The sequence below is a fragment of the Nerophis lumbriciformis genome, linkage group LG13 (genome assembly GCF_033978685.3).
Source record: "Nerophis lumbriciformis linkage group LG13, RoL_Nlum_v2.1, whole genome shotgun sequence".
In the NCBI taxonomy this organism is placed as follows: Eukaryota; Metazoa; Chordata; class Actinopteri; order Syngnathiformes; family Syngnathidae; genus Nerophis; species Nerophis lumbriciformis.
Window position 1 is genome coordinate 39,155,538 of NC_084560.2, and position 20,082 is coordinate 39,175,619.

General features: G+C 40.7%; 2 protein-coding genes across 6 annotated transcripts in view; one reads left to right on the top strand and one right to left on the bottom strand.

Moving 5' to 3' along the window:
- On the top strand, nt 1-9,181 carry rab5b (RAB5B, member RAS oncogene family). The gene is made up of 6 exons (XM_061970827.2): nt 1-114; nt 499-803; nt 3,630-3,781; nt 7,970-8,092; nt 8,216-8,309; nt 8,773-9,181. Exons 2-6 carry the CDS (start codon nt 635-637, stop codon nt 8,886-8,888), a joined length of 654 nt encoding a protein of 217 aa, XP_061826811.1. The 5' UTR covers nt 1-114; nt 499-634; the 3' UTR covers nt 8,889-9,181.
- Nucleotides 9,182-9,296: 115 nt separating this feature from the next.
- Nucleotides 9,297-20,082, bottom strand: part of dbr1 (debranching RNA lariats 1) — a 42,584-nt gene continuing 31,798 nt past the window's right edge. For 4 of the 5 annotated variants that reach the window (XM_061970823.2, XM_061970825.2, XM_061970826.2 and 1 more), the window contains 8 exons: nt 15,321-15,564; nt 15,120-15,244; nt 14,971-15,051; nt 14,802-14,887; nt 12,078-12,302; nt 11,915-11,992; nt 11,697-11,842; nt 9,297-10,534 (listed from right to left, as the gene is read on the bottom strand). In XM_061970823.2, the coding sequence (XP_061826807.2) occupies nt 9,826-10,534; nt 11,697-11,842; nt 11,915-11,992; nt 12,078-12,302; nt 14,802-14,887; nt 14,971-15,051; nt 15,120-15,244; nt 15,321-15,517 (1,647 nt within the window). In that variant the 5' untranslated portion in view covers nt 15,518-15,564 and the 3' untranslated portion in view covers nt 9,297-9,825. Of the gene's footprint in view, nt 10,535-11,696; nt 11,843-11,914; nt 11,993-12,077; nt 12,303-14,801; nt 14,888-14,970; nt 15,052-15,119; nt 15,245-15,320; nt 15,565-19,727; nt 20,055-20,082 lie in introns of those variants that run through there. The other variant, XM_061970822.2, reaches the window with a different exon arrangement.

The following is a 20,082-nucleotide window of genomic DNA, read 5'->3' on the forward strand; positions in this document are numbered from 1 at the left end:
TCTGTGCGCTAGCCAATGCGCATGCGTTATTTCCCAACAGGAAGTGTTTATGCCGTCAACCAGCTGATGCAGCGACGTTATCGTCAACACTACAGGCAAGCGACGTTCTTTAGGGTAAGTGTTTATTTTTAAATTCAAACGTCATATTGTTAGTGAGGCGTGACGTGAGCTCGGATTAGGTATTTAGGTTTGTATCTTTAGATGTCGTTCAACCTGCAGTGGTCATAGCGGTGTCATGCTAGCAGCACAATAAACACACGATCAAAAATGGCCACATTAATAAACACAGAAGCCAATCAAATGTTTGACTTCAACATGACGAGAGTTTTTGGTTTTATGTTACAACGCTGTTGTGATGGATATCCTGCATCTTTAAAGATCTTGTTACTGAATACCATACCACCTACAAATGTAACCCATCAATGATGTTCCATGCAAATCAATTGCATGGCAAAGGTCCCATGCTTGATGCTTCCAAGTCTGTATGTTTTGCTGCAGTACTGTCCCCACCAAGACTGGCCCCCGGACATCAGCAGCCAGCCTTGACCGCACAGCTGGAGGCAGCGCCAAGTGACCAGTGGAATCCCAGAGTCACCTTGTCCTTCAGCGGTACGGCACCCTCGCACGGGTCGCTATGAGCTCCAGAGGGAGTGGTGCTGGCCGCTCCAACGGCACGTTACCACAGACTAAGATCTGCCAGTTCAAACTGGTGCTGCTGGGCGACATGGCCGTGGGCAAGTCCAGCCTGGTGCTGCGCTTCGTCAAGGGACAGTTTGACGAGTTTCAGGAGACGACCATCGGAGGTGAGGAGCCGGCATACTTGCCAACCTTGAGACCTCCGAATTCGGGAGATAGGGGGTGGTTTGAGGTGGGCGGGTAGGGGGTAGCGGGGGGGGTGTATATTGTAGGTCCCGGAAGAGTTAGTGTTGCAAGGGGTTCTGGGTACCGTATTTTTCGGACTATAAGTCGCAGTTTTTTTCATAGTTTGGCCGGGGGTGCGACTTATGTGTGAAATTATTAACACATTACCGTAAAATATCAAGTAATATTATTTAGCTCGGGCTTCACGGTGGCAGAGGGGTTAGTGCATCTGCCTCACAATACGAAGGTCCTGAGTAGTCTTGGGTTCAATCCCGGGCTCGGGATCTTTCTTTGTGGAGTTTGCATGTCCTCCGCGTGACTGCGTGGGTTCCCTCCGGGTACTCCGGCTTCCTCCCACCTCCAAAGACATGCACCTGGGGATAAGTTGATTGGCAACACTAAATTGGCCCTAGTGTGTGGATGTGAGTGTGAATGTTGTCTGTCTATCTGTGTTGGCCCTGCGATGAGGTGGCGACTTGTCCAGGGTGTACCCCGCCTTCCGCCCGATTGTAGCTGAGATAGGCTCCAGCGACCCCAAAGGGAATAAGCGGTAGAAAATGGATGGATGGATTATTTAGCTCATTCACGTAAGAGACTAGACCAGTGGTTCTTAACCTGGGTTCGATCGAACCCTAGGGGTTCGGTGAGTCGGCCTCAGGGGTTCGGCGGAGCCTCCGCCACGGAGGTAAAGACACATCCGACTTATCGTGTAAATAAAAACTTCTCCCTATCAGCGTATTATGGATACCCCCAAACAATGCACCCTCTAATTTTTCATCTGATTTGCAGGTTTTTTGATTGATCGATTGAAACTTTTACAAGCAGATGGCAAAGGAAGAGAATACATTATATGAAACAGTACAGTATATATTCCGAACATCCATCCCATCCATCCATTTCCTACCGCTTGTCCCTTTTGAGGTCGCTGGAGCCTATCTCAGCTGTACACGGGCGGAAGGTGGGGTACACCCTGGACAAGTCGCCACCTCATCGCAGGGCCAACACAGATAGACAGACAACATTCACGCTCGCATTCACACACTAGGGTCAATTTAGTGTTGCCAATCAACCTATCCCCAGGTGCATGTCTTTGGAGGTGGGAGGAAGCCGGAGTATCCGGAGGGAACCCACGCAGTCACGGGGAGAACATGCAAACAATTGACCACTAAATGGTAACACCCGAATACGTTTTTCAACTTGTTTAAGTCACGTTAATCAATTCATGGTAATGTGTGTAAGGTGAGATCGACAGGCGGATCGGTGCGGCATCTTCAGTAATGTGGACGCTGTATCGATCCGTTGTGGTGAAGAAGGAGCTGAGCCGGAAGGCAAAGCTCTCAATTTACCGGTCGATCTACGTTCCCATCCTCACCTATGGTCATGAGCTTTGGGTCATGACCGAAAGGACAAGATCACGGGTACAAGCGGCCGAAATGAGTTTCCTCCGCCGGGTGGCGGGGCTCTCCCTTAGAGATAGGGTGAGAAGCTCCGTCATCCGGGGGGAGCTCAAAGTAAAGCCGCTGCTCCTCCACATCGAGAGGAGCCAGATGAGGTGGTTCGGGCATCTGGTCAGGATGCCACCCGAACGCCTCCCTAGGGAGGTGTTTAGGGCACGTCCAACCGGTAGCAGGCCACGGGGAAGACCCAGGACACGTTGGGAAGACTATGTCTCCCGGCTGGCCTGGGAACGCCTCGGGATCCCCCGGGAAGAGCTGGACGAAGTGGCTGGGGAGAGGAAAGTCTGGGCTTCCCTGCTTAGGCTGCTGCCCCCGGGACCCGACCTCGGATAAGCGGAAGAAGATGGATGGATGGATGGATGGTGTGTAAGGTGTGTAATTTGTTGTGAGTTCATGCACTGTGTTGGTTTTGTTCTTTGAACAAGGTGATGTTCATTTTGTGCACCAGTAAAAAAAACATGACTTTTTCTTGAATTTGAAAAAAAAAAACATTTTATTTTTCACTTAAGAAGGGTTCGGTGAATGCGTATATGAAACTGGTGGGGTTCGGTACCTCCAACAAGGTTAAGAACCACTGGACTAGACGTTTAAGATTTCATGGGATTTAGCGATTAGGAGTGACAGATTGTTTGGTAAACTTATAGCATGTTCTATATGTTATAGTTATTTGAATGACTCTTACCATAATATGTTACGTTAACATACCAGGGACGTTCTTAGTTGGTTATTTATGCCTCATATAACGTACACTTATTCAGCCTGTTGTTCACTATTCTTGATTTATTTTAAATTGCCTTTCAAATGTCCATTCTTGGTGTTGGGTTTTATCAAATAAATTCCCCCCAAAAATGCGACTTATACTCCAGTGCGACTTATACTCCGAAAAATACGGTATTTGTTCTGTTGTGTTTATGTTGTGTTACGGTGCGGATGTTCTCCCGAAATGTGTTTGTCATTCTTGTTTGGTGTGGGTTCAGTGTGGCGCATATTTGTAACAATGTTAAAGTTGTTTATATGGCCACCCTTAGTGTGACCTATATGGCCTTGCATTCACTTGCGTGTGTGGGAAGCCGTAGATATTATGTGACTGGGCCGGCACGCAAAGGCAGTGCCTTTAAGGCACGCCCCCAATATTGTTGTCTGAGTGGAAATCGGGAGAAATTCGGGAGGATGGTTGCCCCGGGAGATTTTCGGGAGGGGCACTGAGATTCGGGAGTCTCCCTGGAAAATCGGGAGGGATGGCAAGTATGGGAGCCAGTGAGGAGCGAAGTGAACCATGGGGATGTGTTAACGTGTCGTTTGTTTCTCCAGCTGCTTTCCTGGCGCAGTCGGTATGTTTAGACGACACCACGGTCAAGTTTGAGATCTGGGACACTGCGGGACAGGAGCGCTACCACAGCCTGGCGCCCATGTACTACAGAGGGGCTCAGGCCGCAATCGTGGTCTTCGACATCACCAAGCCGGTATGCAATATGTACTCCATTGACATGAGAACCTCTTAAGATGATTTCTAAACTATTTTTATCAGAAGATGATAATCATCATCGTGGCCGTTGTGCTCTGCACATTGTACTTTGATACAGTTACACTTTGTTTCTGTCAAATTTGTAATCATTTTAGTTTGTCCATTCAAAAGCCCATAGAGATAATTGCTAATTTAACATCGCTTCCAACACAGATTTACAACCGTTTTTCTAAAATGACCGTACTATTTAAGTTGATATTGTAGCCAAACCTTTTCCCTAAAGATGTAATGTCTAAACAACATTACATTAACCTACTCAGTGGCCCAGTGGTTAGAGTGTCCGCCCTGAGATCGGTAGGTTGTGAGTTCAAACCCCGGCCGAGTCATACCAAAGACTATAAAAATGGGAGCCATTACCTCCCTGCTTGGCACTCAGCATCAATGGTTGGAATTGGGGGTTAAATCACCAAAATGATTCCCGGGCGCGGCCACCGCTGCTGCCCATTGCTCCCCTCACCTCCCAGGGGGTGATCAAGGGTGATGGGTCAAATGCAGATAATTTTGCCACACCAGTGTGTGTGTGACTATCATTGGTACTTTAACTTTTATTTCATAGTTTTTTCCCATTTGTTGTGTTTTGTTTACTTTTTCAAATATTGCCAAAGCGGTACATCAGTTTTGAATAGGCTTTACAATGAGAGGAGATAACACTTTTCTCTACCCTTGGACCTATCAACTTATTTTTTTCCTTTTTTCACATGAACTTTGGACATTATCTGGAGTATAAACACATGACTATAGAGCATAATGGATTCAACTGAATTGTAGTCAATGTAGTGTTTTAGTTTATTGTTCATGTTATTGCCTATAGTAAATACAAATCTTTACATAACTACATTATTTCTTAATATTAAATTTGATAAACGTACATGAACTGCATTTCATGTCGGTTGGTTGTGTCTCTTATGCACACACTCCAACTGTACCAGTTAGTTAAAGGTGCAGCAGGTCACTGTCAAGACAACAGATTTAACAAATAACGGTCAATATTTATTACAATTAGAATTAAACTGAATAAAATTTGTAGTTTGGGCCAAAAAGGTGACTGATGTTCAGGCTGTCAATTACGGTTGCTTGCACAAACGCGCTTGTATATTCACAAAAAAAAACTTCAAAAGCAAAATAATTTAAAAACAGATGCTATATTCCTCATGAAATCATCTGCTTAGGAAAAGCTTTTCCTAAACATTGGCTTTGCAACAGAACATTATCCTTTAGTCTTGTGCGTGTGTAGCAGTGTGGCGTAACATGCTTTGTGAAAGCAGGAAGAGGGCGGGATACGCTTGCAGCTCGTTTAATATTTGAGCGCCCTCTAAGCAGCTGCCTAACCGCTGCAAACAAACCCTCTAACCACATTACATCATAACAAGAAAACCCTCACATGCTGACTTGATGACTGATCATTTTGCACATGTTTAAGTGTAAAATAAGTTAAACTCAAGAATTTATAAACTAATGACAAAAATGTTGTTCATAAAATCATTTGACTGTAAAATGTTGCTTTTTTTAAAATTGTATTTACTAATATATTTGATTACCGTACTAGAAGTCGCTACTTTTTCCCCACGCTGTGAACCCTACACTTTATACAATGCCGCGGCTAATTTCTGGATTTTTCCGAGTTCACAAGGTTCACTTGCTGACAATAAATTTAGCTTCTTCGCATCAGACCAATGGAATTGTCCCCACTAAATCAAACGCACTCACAGAATCATTCAGTCAGCCATTTAACTTGTTATGCTCCTCCCTTCGTCATGGAGAAGATTGGTCCAAATACACACAACGCAGCCCTGAAGCCAAAGACGATCGACCCTGCCATCAAAAAAGGAAACAGCCACGGCGCAGAACGAAAATGCAACACTAAATGGCCCCAAAAGTCCAGACTGCCGCACGCGCCAAAGAAGATGTCTTAAAGGGGAACTGCACTTTATTTTGAATTTTGCCTATCGTTCGCAATCATTATGAGAGACAAGAAAACAGATTACAATTAAATAACGGTCAGCTTATTATTGAGTCAATGGTAGGTCTTCTATTCCGACCATAAAGCCCATAAATAACCAAAAAGTGCCAACAATACTCTATTTACATTTTGTGATCTGAATTTTAACCAAGCATTAGCAATATTGTTATTATAAGCGCTAACGCACACAAAATATTTTTAGCGGTGCATTATCATAGAGAGCTACCGCATTTTTCGGAGTATAAGTCGCTCCGGAGTATAAGTCGCACCGGCCGAAAATGCATAATAAAGAAGGAAAAAAACATATATAAGTCGCACTGGAGTATAAGTCGCATTTTTTGGGGACATTTATTTGATAAAAGCCAACACCAAGAATAGACATTTGAAAGGCAATTTAAAATAAATAAAGCTGAATAATTATACGTTATATGACGCATAAATAACCAACTGAGAACGTGCCTGGTATGTTAACGTAACATATTATGGTAAGAGTCATTCAAATAACTATAACATATAGAACATGCTATACGTTTACCAAACAATCTGTCACTCCTAATCGTTAAAGCCCATGAAATCTTATACGTCTAGTCTCTTACGTGAATGAGATAAATAATATTATTTGATATTTTACAGTAATGTGTTAATAATTTCACACATAAGTCGCTCCTGAGTATAAGTCGCACCCCCGGCCAAACTATGAAAAAAACTGCGACTTATAGTCCGAAAATACGGTAATTAGCTTGTGGCTGCTATATTGATGTTAAAAGTTAAAGTTAAGTACCAATGATTGTCACACACACACTAGGTGTGGTGAAATTTGTCGTCTGCATTTGACCCATCCCCTTGATCACCCCCTGGGAGGTGAGGGGAGCAGTGGGCAGCAGCCCGGGAATCATTTTTGGTGATTTAACCCCCAATTCCAACCCTTGATGCTGAGTGCCAAGCAGGGAGGCAATGGGTCCCATTTTTTTTTATAGTCTTTGGTATGACTCGGCCGTGGTTTGAACCCACAACCTACCGATCTCAGGGCGGACACTCTAACCACTAGGCCACTGAGTAGGTGTCATGAGCCGGTGAGTTGCTTTCTCGCCCTGGTGCTCGTGAAAGTTTATTCTAGATCATAAATGATGTCTCACCTTGATACTAGAAGGATGAGGACAGAATCCAACAAGTTGGTCAACTTTGGCATCTAATTTAGGCCCGGAAATGGCGAGAAAGACACAAAAAGACGCTCGGTTGCAGCCCTATTTTTTGCCCAAGGATTACGAGTCTTTCTTCATCTAAATGGGAATATATCAATATCCTAGCAGTCACCATCTCAGTGACAGTATACATTGTACAGTAAGTGATGTTTTATTATGTTTGTTGGCTCTCAAGTAAGCAGTGAGTAATAATCAGTGATGATGACAAAGAAATAAGTGAACATAATGATGCATTTGTGAAATGAATGCACCGCCGTATGCTTAACATGTGCAACATGCGTAAATATTACATGTTATTTATCATTTATTTATTATAATTGTGCCTGTTAATACATGTTTTTTTAACGCTTTATAGGCAGAATAGAGCGACTTTCACATGCTCCATTGTGAGGTGGATTTTGATTGCAATTATTTACTAGTTAGAATGCATTAAAAAAAAAACCTGTGTGCTTGGCTTACATAATGATTGTGAATGATTGGCAAACTTCCCTCCAAAACGTGCAGTTCTCCTTTGAGTGGTTTCAGCACGCAGGAGAAGACAGACCGCGCTGAATGACTTCTGTGTGTTGTGTCACAGGCACAAATTGTTAAATTTGTGAATGATCACAAGCGACTGTAAATATTTCATGTTTCAATGTGTACACTTGCGGCTTATAGATTTGTACAGCTAATATGTACGAAATAGAATTTTTCAAAATTAGGTAGCTGTGGCTTATATTTAGATTCCTGGAAATTACTGTACTTTATAAACTTGGAAAACTGAAATCTCTACGTTGTTCATTAAAAAATGTACTAGTAAAATCTATTTTTAAAAATGTAAACTTTTTTTTGGCCCAATACAGTTAAATATTTATGTAATTGATTACATTTTTACATTGTTTTATATTTATCATTTTTGACCCCCCAGGCTTATAAGTACAGTATGTTTAATCGTAGCCATGTACTGTCATGTCGTTGTGCTCAGGAGACCTTTGAGAGGGCCAAGGCTTGGGTGAAGGAGCTGCAGAGGCAGGCCAGTCCCAACATCGTCATCGCTTTGGCAGGAAACAAGGCTGATCTGTCAGAGAAGAGACTAGTCGAATATGAGGTCAGCAGCATCTCTGGGTGTTACTGTTAGAAAAAACAAAAAACATCAAGTATTGTTACTCTTTGGTCTCTTGCTCCTGACAATTTTTGAAATGCGTGTTTCTTTTTGTCACGTGTGCCGAAGGAAGCGCAGACGTATGCCGACGACACCGGCCTGCTCTTCATGGAAACCTCGGCCAAGACCGCCATGAACGTCAACGAGCTCTTCCTGGCTATTGGTGAGTTTTGGTCAAATTTAGACAAACAAGGAACATTCTCAATTGACTTTAAAACAATAAACACATTGAGCAATAAAACATATTATAATTAAAAATATATTTCTGTATTAAAACAGTACATTTTACTAGCATTATATATATGTATGTATGTATATATATATATATATATATATACATACATACATACACACACAGTACATATGTACAATGGGCTAAATGAAGATAAAATACAAAAATATGTAATCTTGTATTTTCGATGTGTAAAAAAAAAAAAAATGTTTTATCTGTTTTTATAATTGGCAAAACAAAAAAAACCCTGCTTTTTATATTGGATGAAAAAAAGATAGGATTTGTGCATTAAAACAGCTGAAACATAAAACCAAGCTTTGCACCTGACCTCTTAATAATTAAGACGTTGGTCACAGGTGATAATTAAGAAGCCTCCTGTTCTCATGTGTTGCAGCCAAAAAGATGCCAAAAACAGACACCCAGAACCCGACACATGCGGCACGACATCGGGGGGTCAACCTACAGGACCCAGACGCCCGCTCCTCCAGAGCTTGCTGCGGGGGGAACTAGACAACCATCCCCTAACCTTTCCCCCACTCCTCTTCTCCCTGCCATGTGACTCCACTACAACCCCCCTAAACGCATCCCGTCTCCCTCAGCCAGCTTCCATTCAATGAATCAAGCAATGGTCAAGTAGGACAGGGATGGTGTTGACTGAGAAAGAGAGACCATGGAGAAGGACACTAATTGTGATTATTCAGCCTTTCATCATTTCAGCTCGAGTCCTGTCTGTCTAAAAATACTATAAAAGCAACCACGGAAGAAATAGGAGGAATTGTGTAAAATAAAATAAATTAAATGTGCCTCAGCCTGGTCCTCTTTGCAGTTGCTCAACACAATTAAACCATTGTACTCCATACAATAACTAATGTGATGACACTGTTAACAGAATTTCACTTTAAATTTTAATTTGGTTTTGTACTTGACTTAAACACCATAAAATCAAAAAGAAAACATTTTGCCTATTATAAACGATACTAATGTCCGTTATTGTAGGCAAAAAGGTGACAATTAAAAAATAAAATATTCAGATAATGTTCAGGTTTTTTTCAACCAACAGTACTTCTCTTCCTGACACAACCCAATTTAAAAATATATATATACAATTGAGAAAAAAAATGCACTAATTCCAAAAAATAAGAATGGAACACTCTAAATTACAAAATATCCGTCTCATATAATTTTGAAAAAATTAAAATAACACCTAACAGTTCAAATAATGAATGTACAGAATAAGAAAATAAAATGGTATAAAGCTGAATTGTTCTTTTTTCTATTGTTTTAATTTCACAATTGTCTTGAAAATTCACATTTACCAAAAAATAACTCAATACCTGCTTCTAAAAACGAGTACCGGTATTTAAAATATATATTTTTAAAAGAGGAAAAATAAGATTTTGTCCTCTGTGTTAAAAAGACAGGAAGTTAATACATAAATAAAGGAAGACTAATCATCACACTCGTCTTCCACTCTGGTATAGATGATTTGGTTTCTGCGTTTGATCCGCGGCGTCGTGGTCCCGCTTACATTACTGCTGGCCTCGTCGCTGGTCCGTTTGGGGGCGCGTGGTACAGCAATAGCTGCGTCCCCGTCCTCTGCGTCCACCTCCACCCCAGAATGAAGGTGGGCGTTTGAGGGCGTGGAGTGGCAGGGGGGTGGAAGGTCCATGAGAGAAGACATGGGAATGGGGGACGCTTCGAACTTGGGCGGGGGTAGGACCATGCGGGGCGTGAGAGCGGCGTCCCCATCGAGTGGTTTCGGATCAGAGCCGCTCTCTAGCTCTTCCTCCCACTCGTCTTCGATGGTGATCTCATCCGGATTAAACGAGTTTGACATGCCGGAAGTGTCCGTAGGGTACTCGCTGGGCTCGTCGTCTCCTGAAGCTTTGTCTTCTTCCTCCTCCTCCTCCTCTCCACCCTGAGCCCCCCTCGCGTTGCCGCCTTGCCCCACCCGGGCATAGATGTCGGTGAGGCCTAAGGTGGCGCACAGCTCGGTGGTCTGGGGGTTGGCGTTGTAGCTGGGGGCCGAGTGGTACTGGGGGTTGCCAGGGTCAAAAGCGGGCACGGTACGACTGAAGTTGTCCGGGATGGCGAGCTCGCCACTGAGCTCTTCAACCACCTTCATCATTGCTTCGTCGGAAACGCCAAAGTTCCACCTAACGGACACCAAGCCGGGTGGTAAAACTACATGGGTGCTAGTAGACCACACAACATTAGGTACACCTGCACAATCTACACCTCTTGTATTGGATCTCATTACATCAGAAGTGTCCAAAGTCTGAACGCTTATTCAAAAGACAAAACCAAACATGTCGTCCACATCCTTCAGTTTTTCCTCTTGCCTTGGTTTCAACACACATGCATTAGATCAGACCTGGGCAAATTAAGGCCCAGGGGCCACATGCGGCCCGTTAAGCTTTTCAATCTGGCCCGCCGGACATTCCCAAATAATTTTTTTAGACCTTTAAGATGGAAACGGTTGCTGCCATTATGATGTGCAGTCATGTTTTCAAATGACCGTAAGTCTTGAACTATACAAAGTATTTCAATGGTTGGAATCTGCGCTTTTGCATGATATTTTAGTGACTAGTGTTGTCCTGATACCAATATAATTTCGATACTTTTCTAAATAAAGGGGACCAGAAAAAATTGAATTATTGGCTTTATTTTAACAAAAAATCTTAGGGTGTGGCGGACCGGTACTTTTCAGAGGCGGTATGGTACCAAATATGATTCATTAGTATCGCGGTACTATACTAATACCCGTATACCGTACAACCCTACTAGTTACTATGGTAATGTAAGTCACAGCAGGTCAGACGAGGCACCAAGCAGTGTGGGTGGGGAGTGTTTCCACGGAGTGTTTCCAGAACGGCCAGGCTGAAATGCGGGTATCAGGGACAGACGCGGAAGGAGATTTTTACAACAAAGTTCTAAAGCTTAGTGATACATCAGATATATCAGATTGTAGATGTTTTTTGTTTTTGTACTGTTTGTTGCATTCTTGTTGCGTTTCACTTGATTGTAAAATATGTGGATTGAGACGGGGTGTGACGTTCATATGTTCTCAATATTCAGGGTTTTATCCTTCATAGAACAATTTAAAATTCCATTCCGTTTTTAAAACTGTCTGTCATAACATTTTTAGCATTCAATCAGACTTTATTGTGAGGTTTTGTATTAGTTTTCCTAAAAATAGATATACCGGCCCCCAGACAAATTTTTTTCTCTAAATTTGGCCTCCGAGTCAAAATAATTGCCCAGGCCTGCAGTAGATGGTGCAGCTGTACCTAATGAAAAACAAATACGTGCGTGTACCGTTCGTGCAGGCCATTGTTCTCAGGAGGGTTCCAGGGATGATTGGTGGTCCTCTGCAGATCGTTTGTGGCCTTTAGAATGGCGAGCCACTCGGGGTCGTACTCCAAATCCTCGGCTGAACCGTCCCTCTCCGGAACGTCCACAATCTAAAAGGGCAGCATCATTGCTTAGAGCTCCCGCCCTTTACATGGACGACGTACTTTGACACGTTATCTCACCTGCAGGAACTGCCGATAGGGCAGGCACTTATCCAGCGACAGGAATTTGGTGACGCGTGGCGCGGCATTGGCTTTAGGCTAGCGAACATTTAGGAGAGACGGCTCGTAAACTCAAATCAAGTACGAGGAATAAGAAACAGCTCAGGGTAACCGCCAGTCTCACCGGATGCTCCACCAGGGCAGCAAATTTGACGTGAAGATGCGCCGAGAACCAGTAGGCGGGCTGCAGGTGGTCCAGCAGCTCGGCGGCGGCGGGGCTGCCCAAAGAGTTGGACTCCACTTCGTGACGCAGAAACTTCTTCTTGCGCAACAGTTCCTCAGTGTGGCCGTGGTGGTAGACCCCCCGGGGCCAGTCGTGGCTCATGAAGATGTCCACCGGCATGCGGATCTGATTTAGGAATTAACATTTTTGTTTTGTTTTCATGGAGGATTTACTTTAATTTCTAGAAGCTAGGTGTGTAACGGTACGTGTATTTGTATTGAACCGTTTCGGTTCGGTTCGGTGGTGTACCGAACGAGTTTCCACACGTTGTGTAAACAATGCACACCGAGGCACAACACACGGCATGCTAGCAGCTAACGGGCTACGATAGACTGACCATACGTCCTCTTTTCACCGGAGTGGGGCGGAGTTTCTTAAATGCCTCAAATGTCCGGCATTTTGAGTTAGAGTTGCGTGTATTTTCAATGTACGTTCAGGGTTAAGAAGGGGTTAAAAACAAAACAAATTGTGCGCGCAGCAGCATTGGTGAGGGAGGGGCAGAGACAGACAGAGAGAGAGAGTTATGATAAACGCGCATGCGTCGCCAGGCTCTGCTTTTTATCCATAGACTTATCACATTTAATTTTTTATTATCTATAGCAGGGGTGTCAAAAGTGTGCCCCGGAGGCCATTTGCGGCCCACAGCTAATGTTGTAAAGGCCCACGGCACATTCTAAAAATACTATTCAAATAAACAAAAACATAACAAAAGTGAAATGAAAAAGCTTAAAGGTTAAATGTAATTTAGAAAAAGTTGTAATGTTGACTAATAAAACAAAGCTGTTTTTTTTTCTTTCAAACTGTCATTGCTCAAAACATAATATTGAATCAAAATCAATGTTATTATGAATTATTGACCTATCCAAGGTTCCCATTACTTCACATCAAATATTCCACTAACAACAATATTTTTGGTGGAAGATTTTGCAAATTTGGTAAATAAATAACCCAAAAATGTATGTTTTGTTGTTTTCTTATTGTACCGAAAACGAACCGAACCGTGACCTCTAAACCGAGGTACGTACCGAACCAAAATGTTTGTGTACCGTTACCAGGCACGTTCTCAGTTGGTTATTTATGCCTCATATAACGTACACTTATTCACCCTGTTGTTCACTATTCTTTATTTGTATAAAATTGCCTTTCAAATGTCTATTCTTGGTGTTGGCTTTTATCAAATACATTTCCCCAAAAAATGCGACTTATACTCCAGTGCGACTTATATATGTTTTTTTCCTTCTTTATTATGCATTTTCGGCCGGTGTGACTTATACTCCGGAGCGACTTATACTCCAAAAAATACGGTACTTATTACATACCAGCTGTTTGATGTAACATTTATCTTAGTTGTAGATTTTATTACCAAATTCGGAGGTGTTGAAATTGCCTTGTAACATCGCTAATGTTAATTCTAACCTGTCTATGGCAAATCTAATATAAAATCAAATTATCAAATTACTTTAGCCTTACTTTATGTTTGACCATGTTTTTCTAACCAGCATACTTGCTTTGTTGGTGTTGAAAATTGCAACATTACCGTATTTTTTGGAGTATAAGTCGCACCGGCCGAAAATGCATAATAAAGAAGGAAAAAAACATATAAGTCGCATTTTTGGGGGAAATGTATTTGATAAAAGCCAACAGCAAGAATAGACATTTGAAAGGCAATTTAAAATAAATAAAGAATAGTGAACAACAGGCTGAATAAGTGTACGTTATATGAGGCATAAATAACCAACTGGTATGTTAACGTAACATATTATGGTAAGAGTCATTCAAATAACTAACATATAGAACATGCTATACGTTTACCAAACAATCTGTCACTCCTAATCGCTAAATCCCATGAAATCTTATACGTTTAGTCTCTTACGTGAATGAGATAAATAATATTATTTGATATTTTACGCTAATGTGTTAATAATTTCACACATAAGTCGCACCCCCGGCCAAACTATGAAAAAAACTGCGACTTATAGTCCGAAAAATACGGTACTTAGAGGGAGTTTGGCTGAGTCCGCCCTGAGTGCTGCTTGAGTGATTGTTTACGTCAGCCGGTGTTTAGTCTGCAACCGGACATGACGTTACGTGCAACAAAGGTATTGAAATATGACACCGTTTGGTTGTACAATAGAATTTGGTCGATGCCAATAAAAAAAAGGTACCCATCACTTTTCACTGCATTCATTTAATTCTGCTATTGAATTAAAGTGCTCAGGTGCTGCGAGCAATGCATAGCGTGAACCCTCTTGCATCCTAATTGGAAGCGACAGACACAAACACATGGCAACGTTATCAAGTTCGCTTTCATTTATCGAGGTCTAATGGTGACCTCTCATGTAAGCATGTTTTACACATTTAAATCCATATTTAAAAAATAAATTCTATGTTATTTACATTTAAACACTGTTTTCTGTATCCAAATAGTTCAAAACAGATGGAAATGAGCTAAATGCTAAATGTGGTGCACTAATCGATTCTAATTTGTATTAAAGCAAGTTTAACTACACAAAGTGTGAAAAAAATCAGCTGCACTGTGTAGCTGCTTGCTGATGTAAGCATGCTGCAACTGCATTAAAAATTGTCGTAGTTGAGGGCTGTGCAAATTCAGCGATCGATGATTACCTGCTTTAGCTTGAACACCTCGATATTTCGGACATGATAGACGCTTCTCAAGGTTTCAGGGTTGTATGGAGGGAATTCATGGTGACCTGCGAGGGCAAACACGCCTGATAAGACACACGGCTCCGGACCATTTATGCTCATCTGTTTCCCGAGTGAAGAAAAAACTCACCTCTTCTGTAGTCGTGGGATTTGAAGATCCCTGACACGCCTCCGATTCGGACCCCCTTGTAGCGGACAACGCCAGCATAACCTACAGACATCACATCCGTCATTAGGTTTTGTTTGAAAATATGAGATATATTGTCAGATGGTCCCTACCCAGATAATAAATATTGGGCGCCACCCAGCCTCCGTAAGGCAGCTCCTGCAGGTGATTGGAGGCCTCGTGGTTACCGCCGATGAAGATAGTTAGAATTGGAGCCTTTTTTTCTCCAGAAAAGTACCTGCAAAAAACAAGTTTTAAAATAGTTTCCCTTGTGACCTTTTTATAAGGTAGATGAATAAACGAGAGGCACTGACTTGTAAAAAGTCTGCATGGTTCTGTACTTGGCAGGCACCGCCATGCACTTGAGGTCGCCTTCGTTTCTCACGGCCTGGAAGTCCCCACAGCAAAGAAGAAGATCCACCTTGACGTCTTGCTTCTTCTCCAGGTAGGCGATGGTCTCATAGATCTTGTCCAGCTCGCCATGGCAACAACCCTCCACAGCGATCTTCATGCTGTTACGGACCGCTCAGCTCCTAGCTGAATGCTGTTCAGGAATCGCTGGAGGCACAATTAAGATCAATCCTAATTTCAAAGAGGTCCACGAAGTCACTTCACAACTTTCTCCAACTCCAACTATTTTGTACTAATACAAAGTGACGAATCCGATTGTGTTCCAATATAGAAAGTCAATAATAAAGTTGTTTCCGAATCATTTAGTGAAATGAAGCAGATCAAAACGGTTTCATTTGGGCTGCCATCAAAAGATTTGATGTCCATTATTCCCCTTTATTTAGATTTTTTTATGATTACTTTATTGCAATGATTTTTTTTTTACAAAATTATGCAATATCTTGTCCTTTTCCATTGCCCTTTTGTTAAAGAAATTAACAACAATTACAGTGGATGTCATGTATTACAAAAATAAAATAAAAAAGTTTAAAAAAATAAAATAAAATAATAGTAACACAAAAAAAAGAAAGAAAACAAGTTTTTGTTTGGATTTGATATTTTTGCCCTTGCTCACAACACATTATAAAAGGGACTGTCGGTGTAGCTTGTCGTTTCAACCCCATACAGTAGATGGCATTGTAACGCCGCTTCTTACCTTACAAGCTTCTGCTCATCAATATAAAGCTATATCAGACAAAGCGCTAAGCAATAAAAGGATATCAACATATATCGCGATAGACATGTAATCAATATCAATACAAAATGTGTTCAATAACCCGTTTGATATGTTTTATTTCTTTTTTGTCGGAAGAAGCTGGAAGTTGCAAATCAAGGTTGGTTGCATGAACAAAGGCACTCGCTCTCTGGTAACCGAGCAATGAAGGAAGTGATCACTGATCAGTGGGAGTGACACACTGACAGCCAATCAGGTAACGGTATCTACTTCAAAAGTATGGCAGCTTTTTGGATTTTTTTAAAGAAACCATAATCAGACCAATATGGTCTGTAAATAATGCAAGGCGCTCATCCCCACCAAGACCGGTAATTCCACACCGCCTTAGCCGCACTCACCCTTTAGAGCACAGCTGTAATTTCCTGGCACTAACACTGCAGAAAATTCTTGTCAGGTTTCTCTACGGTTACATTTTTATACTTTGCACACTATTTTGTTACACTTTACTGAGCATTTCCTACATATTCTTTATTTTTGCACCTTAATTTTAAGAGGTTATTGTTAAGTGTTCAATATGACTTCAGAGTTTTGTTGACATTGTTTTAGTGTTTTCCATGCTTGTGTTGACATTTCCTTTCTGCCTTAATAGCTGAGGAGATTATATTCAGAGGAAGCTACATTTTAAATAAAATGTTTACATTTAATACATTTTTTCCTAGTCCTTATTTTTGTTAGGTCATAAAATTATCAATAATTATCGTAATACGATTTTCATCCATATCGCTCAGCCCTAATCAACTGCACAATGATGTGTACATGACTTAAAATCAGTGCGCGCAGACCTGAGGTAACGTCTCTATTTATCACGTGTGCTTGTTATCAGGCGCACACACGAGCATCTCAGTGGCCTTGTGGTTAGAGTGTCCGCCCTGAGATGGGTAGGTCATGAGTTCAAACCCCGACCGAGTCATACCAAAGACTATAAAAACGGGACCCATTACCTCCCTGCTTGGCACTCAGCATCAAGGGTTGGAATTGGGTGTTAAATCACCAAAATGATTCCCGGGCGCGGCCACCGCTGCGTCTCACTGCTCCCCTCACCTCCCAGGGGGTGAACAAGGGGATGGGTCAAATGCAGAGGACAAATTTCACCACACCTAGTGTGTGTGACAATCATTGGTACTTTAACTTCATTTTAACTTTTAACTTAATCTACCAAAAATGAAACCAACACCTGGAAGTCAAGAAGTGTATGTCCTGTTGTTCAGTAAAGTTAAAATGTACATGAGGTAAAGTCGCACATGTGTTATGACACAAACCAAAGGGGTCAGATTTACCAGTCCACATGCAAACAGTCTTGCATCATGGCAAAAGCATGCAAACTAGACAATGACAGCTTTGATTTAAAAAAAATGCAATGTGATTAAAAACTTTGATAACCACTGGGGCACAAATCTGATTAATAACACAATCTTTGTGGACACCCTGTGTATCATATTAGTCCGTAAATAACATGCTTCCTTATTGCTATAAACAAATCTGACCCCTTTGGTTTGTGTCATAAGACATGTGCGAATTTACCTCATGTAAATTTGAATCTCAGTAAAACTAAAATAATGCTATTTGGTAACAGTAGAAGAGAAAGTCAAACACAAATACAAATAGACAGAATAGAAATTGAAAGAGTAAATGAAACCAAATTTTTAGGTATAATGATTGATGATAAATTGAACTGGAAATCTCATGTAAAAAATATACACAACATAAAGTAGCAAGAAACACGTCAATAATGAATAAAGCAAAACATGTTCTAGACCAAAAATCACTCTATATTCTCTACTGCTCGCTAGTGTTACCATATCTGAGTTATTGTGCAGAAATATGGGGAAATAACTACAAAAGTACACTTCATTCATTAACGGTGTTACAAAAAAGATCAGTTAGAATACCCGGTAGTACATAATGTTGGATATAGAAAACATACAAACCCTTTATTTATTGAATCAAAAATATTGAAATTCCACGACATAGTGAATTTGCAAACACCTAGAATTATACACAAAGCAAACTATAATCTGCTAACCAAGAATATACAACAATTCTTCTCAATAAAACAGAAATATAATCTTAGAGAAAAATGTAATTTAAAACATTTGTATGCACGTACAACACTTAAGACCGTCAGTATATCAATATTTGGAATTAAATGATGGAATGGATTAAGCAAAGCAATCAAACAATGTACTACTATGATCCACTTCAAGAAACTCTTCAAACCTAAAGTGTTTTCAAAGTACAAAGAAGAAGAACCATGATAAATGATAAATGGGTTGTACTTGTATAGCGCTTTTCTACCTTCAAGGTACTCAAAGCGCTTTGACACTACTTCCATAAACATTCTGAATTGATCTCATCCATCCATTCATTTTCAAGATAATCTTACTCTTCTCACCATATGAAATGTAACTTACTTCACCAATTATTATTTCTTTATTTTTTGTGTTATTACATATGGAGTACATTGTGAATAAATTGAGAACAGGAAGTGAACACAAGTTTTAGCAACTGCTCTGTAAAGGAATAGGGGTAGGATTAAATAAGCTCTGCTTCTTCCTACTCCTTTTCAAACATGTTGAATAGAGAAACTGGAAATGGCTATGTATCATGTTGTATACATGCATGTTCCAAATAAACTCAAACTCAACTCAACTCAACAGTATTGTGAGGAAGTGATATGATTTTAAGGGAATTCTATGACATCAACACAATCCCTTTCTATTAGGGATGTCCGATAATGGCTTTTTTGCTGATATCCGATATTCCGATATTGTCCAACTCTTAATTACCGATATCGATATCAACCGATACCGATATATACAGTCGTGGAATTAACACATTATGCCTAATTTGGACAACCAGCTATGGTGAAATAAGGTCCTTTTTAAAAAATAATAATAAAATAAAATAAGATAAATAAATTAAAACATTTTCTTGAATAAAAAAGAAAGTAAAACAATATAAAAACAGTTACATAGAAACTAGTAATTAATGAAAATGAGTAAAATTAACTGTTAAAGGTTAGTACTATTAGTGGACCAGCAGCACGCACAATCATGTGTGCTTACAGACTGTATCCCTTGCAGACTGTATTGATATATATTGATATATAATGTAGGAACCAGAATATTAATAACAGAAAGAAACAACCCTTTTGTGTGAATGGGGAGTGAGTTTTTTTTGGGTTTGTGCACTAATTGTAAGTGTATCTTGTGTTTTTTTATGTTGATTTAATAAAAAATAATAATTAAAAAAACCGATAACGATAATTTCCTATATTACATTTTAAAGCATTTATCGGCCGACATTACCGGACATCTCTACTTTCTATCCACATAAACTTAGATTTGGCTACATAAAAGGCCCAACATCTTGTAGTTTATTGTTTGGTTTACTTTAATTTATCTGAAAAACGAATGTGAAACATTGGTGTAGACGCTTTTTAGTAGTATGAATGCACGTCGTTTGCACCCACGTTGCCAGTGCGATTATTATTGTATTAAGCACGAATAACACAGAAGATGCGGACATAACTACTTACATGGACGCACGAAGGAACGCAGGGCACATCGGTTGGAGTTTACACACCGCAAAATTGCCAAGTTGCGATGTAAAAACGCATGTTTTGATGAAGAACTGCAAATGCAGGCTACGAAATTTCCCACCCCGGAAAAAAACAGCTCAGTGCGCTTGCGCAGTATGTCAACAACCAGGCGCCAAGTTTGTGATCACCGGGAGTAGATTCGACGTTTATCAACAGAAAGCCGTTGGAGGACGTATTTATATATTTTATAGCCACATTTAAGATATTAACATATATATTTAAATTTATATACCAAAATAATACACCCTTTTTCTTTTGTCGATCATTGTAAATGTGACGAATCTGCTTTAAA

What these genes read in the sequence shown, in the direction of transcription:
- rab5b (XM_061970827.2), top strand. Translation starts at nt 635, where the DNA reads ATGAGCTCCAGAGGGAGTGGTGCTGGCCGCTCCAACGGCACGTTACCA. An exon ending in TCAGGAGACGACCATCGGAG is followed by an intron (nt 804 to 3,629) that starts GTGAGGAGCCGG and finishes TTGTTTCTCCAG; the next exon opens with CTGCTTTCCTGGCGCAGTCG. An exon ending in CGAGCTCTTCCTGGCTATTG is followed by an intron (nt 8,310 to 8,772) that starts GTGAGTTTTGGT and finishes CATGTGTTGCAG; the next exon opens with CCAAAAAGATGCCAAAAACA.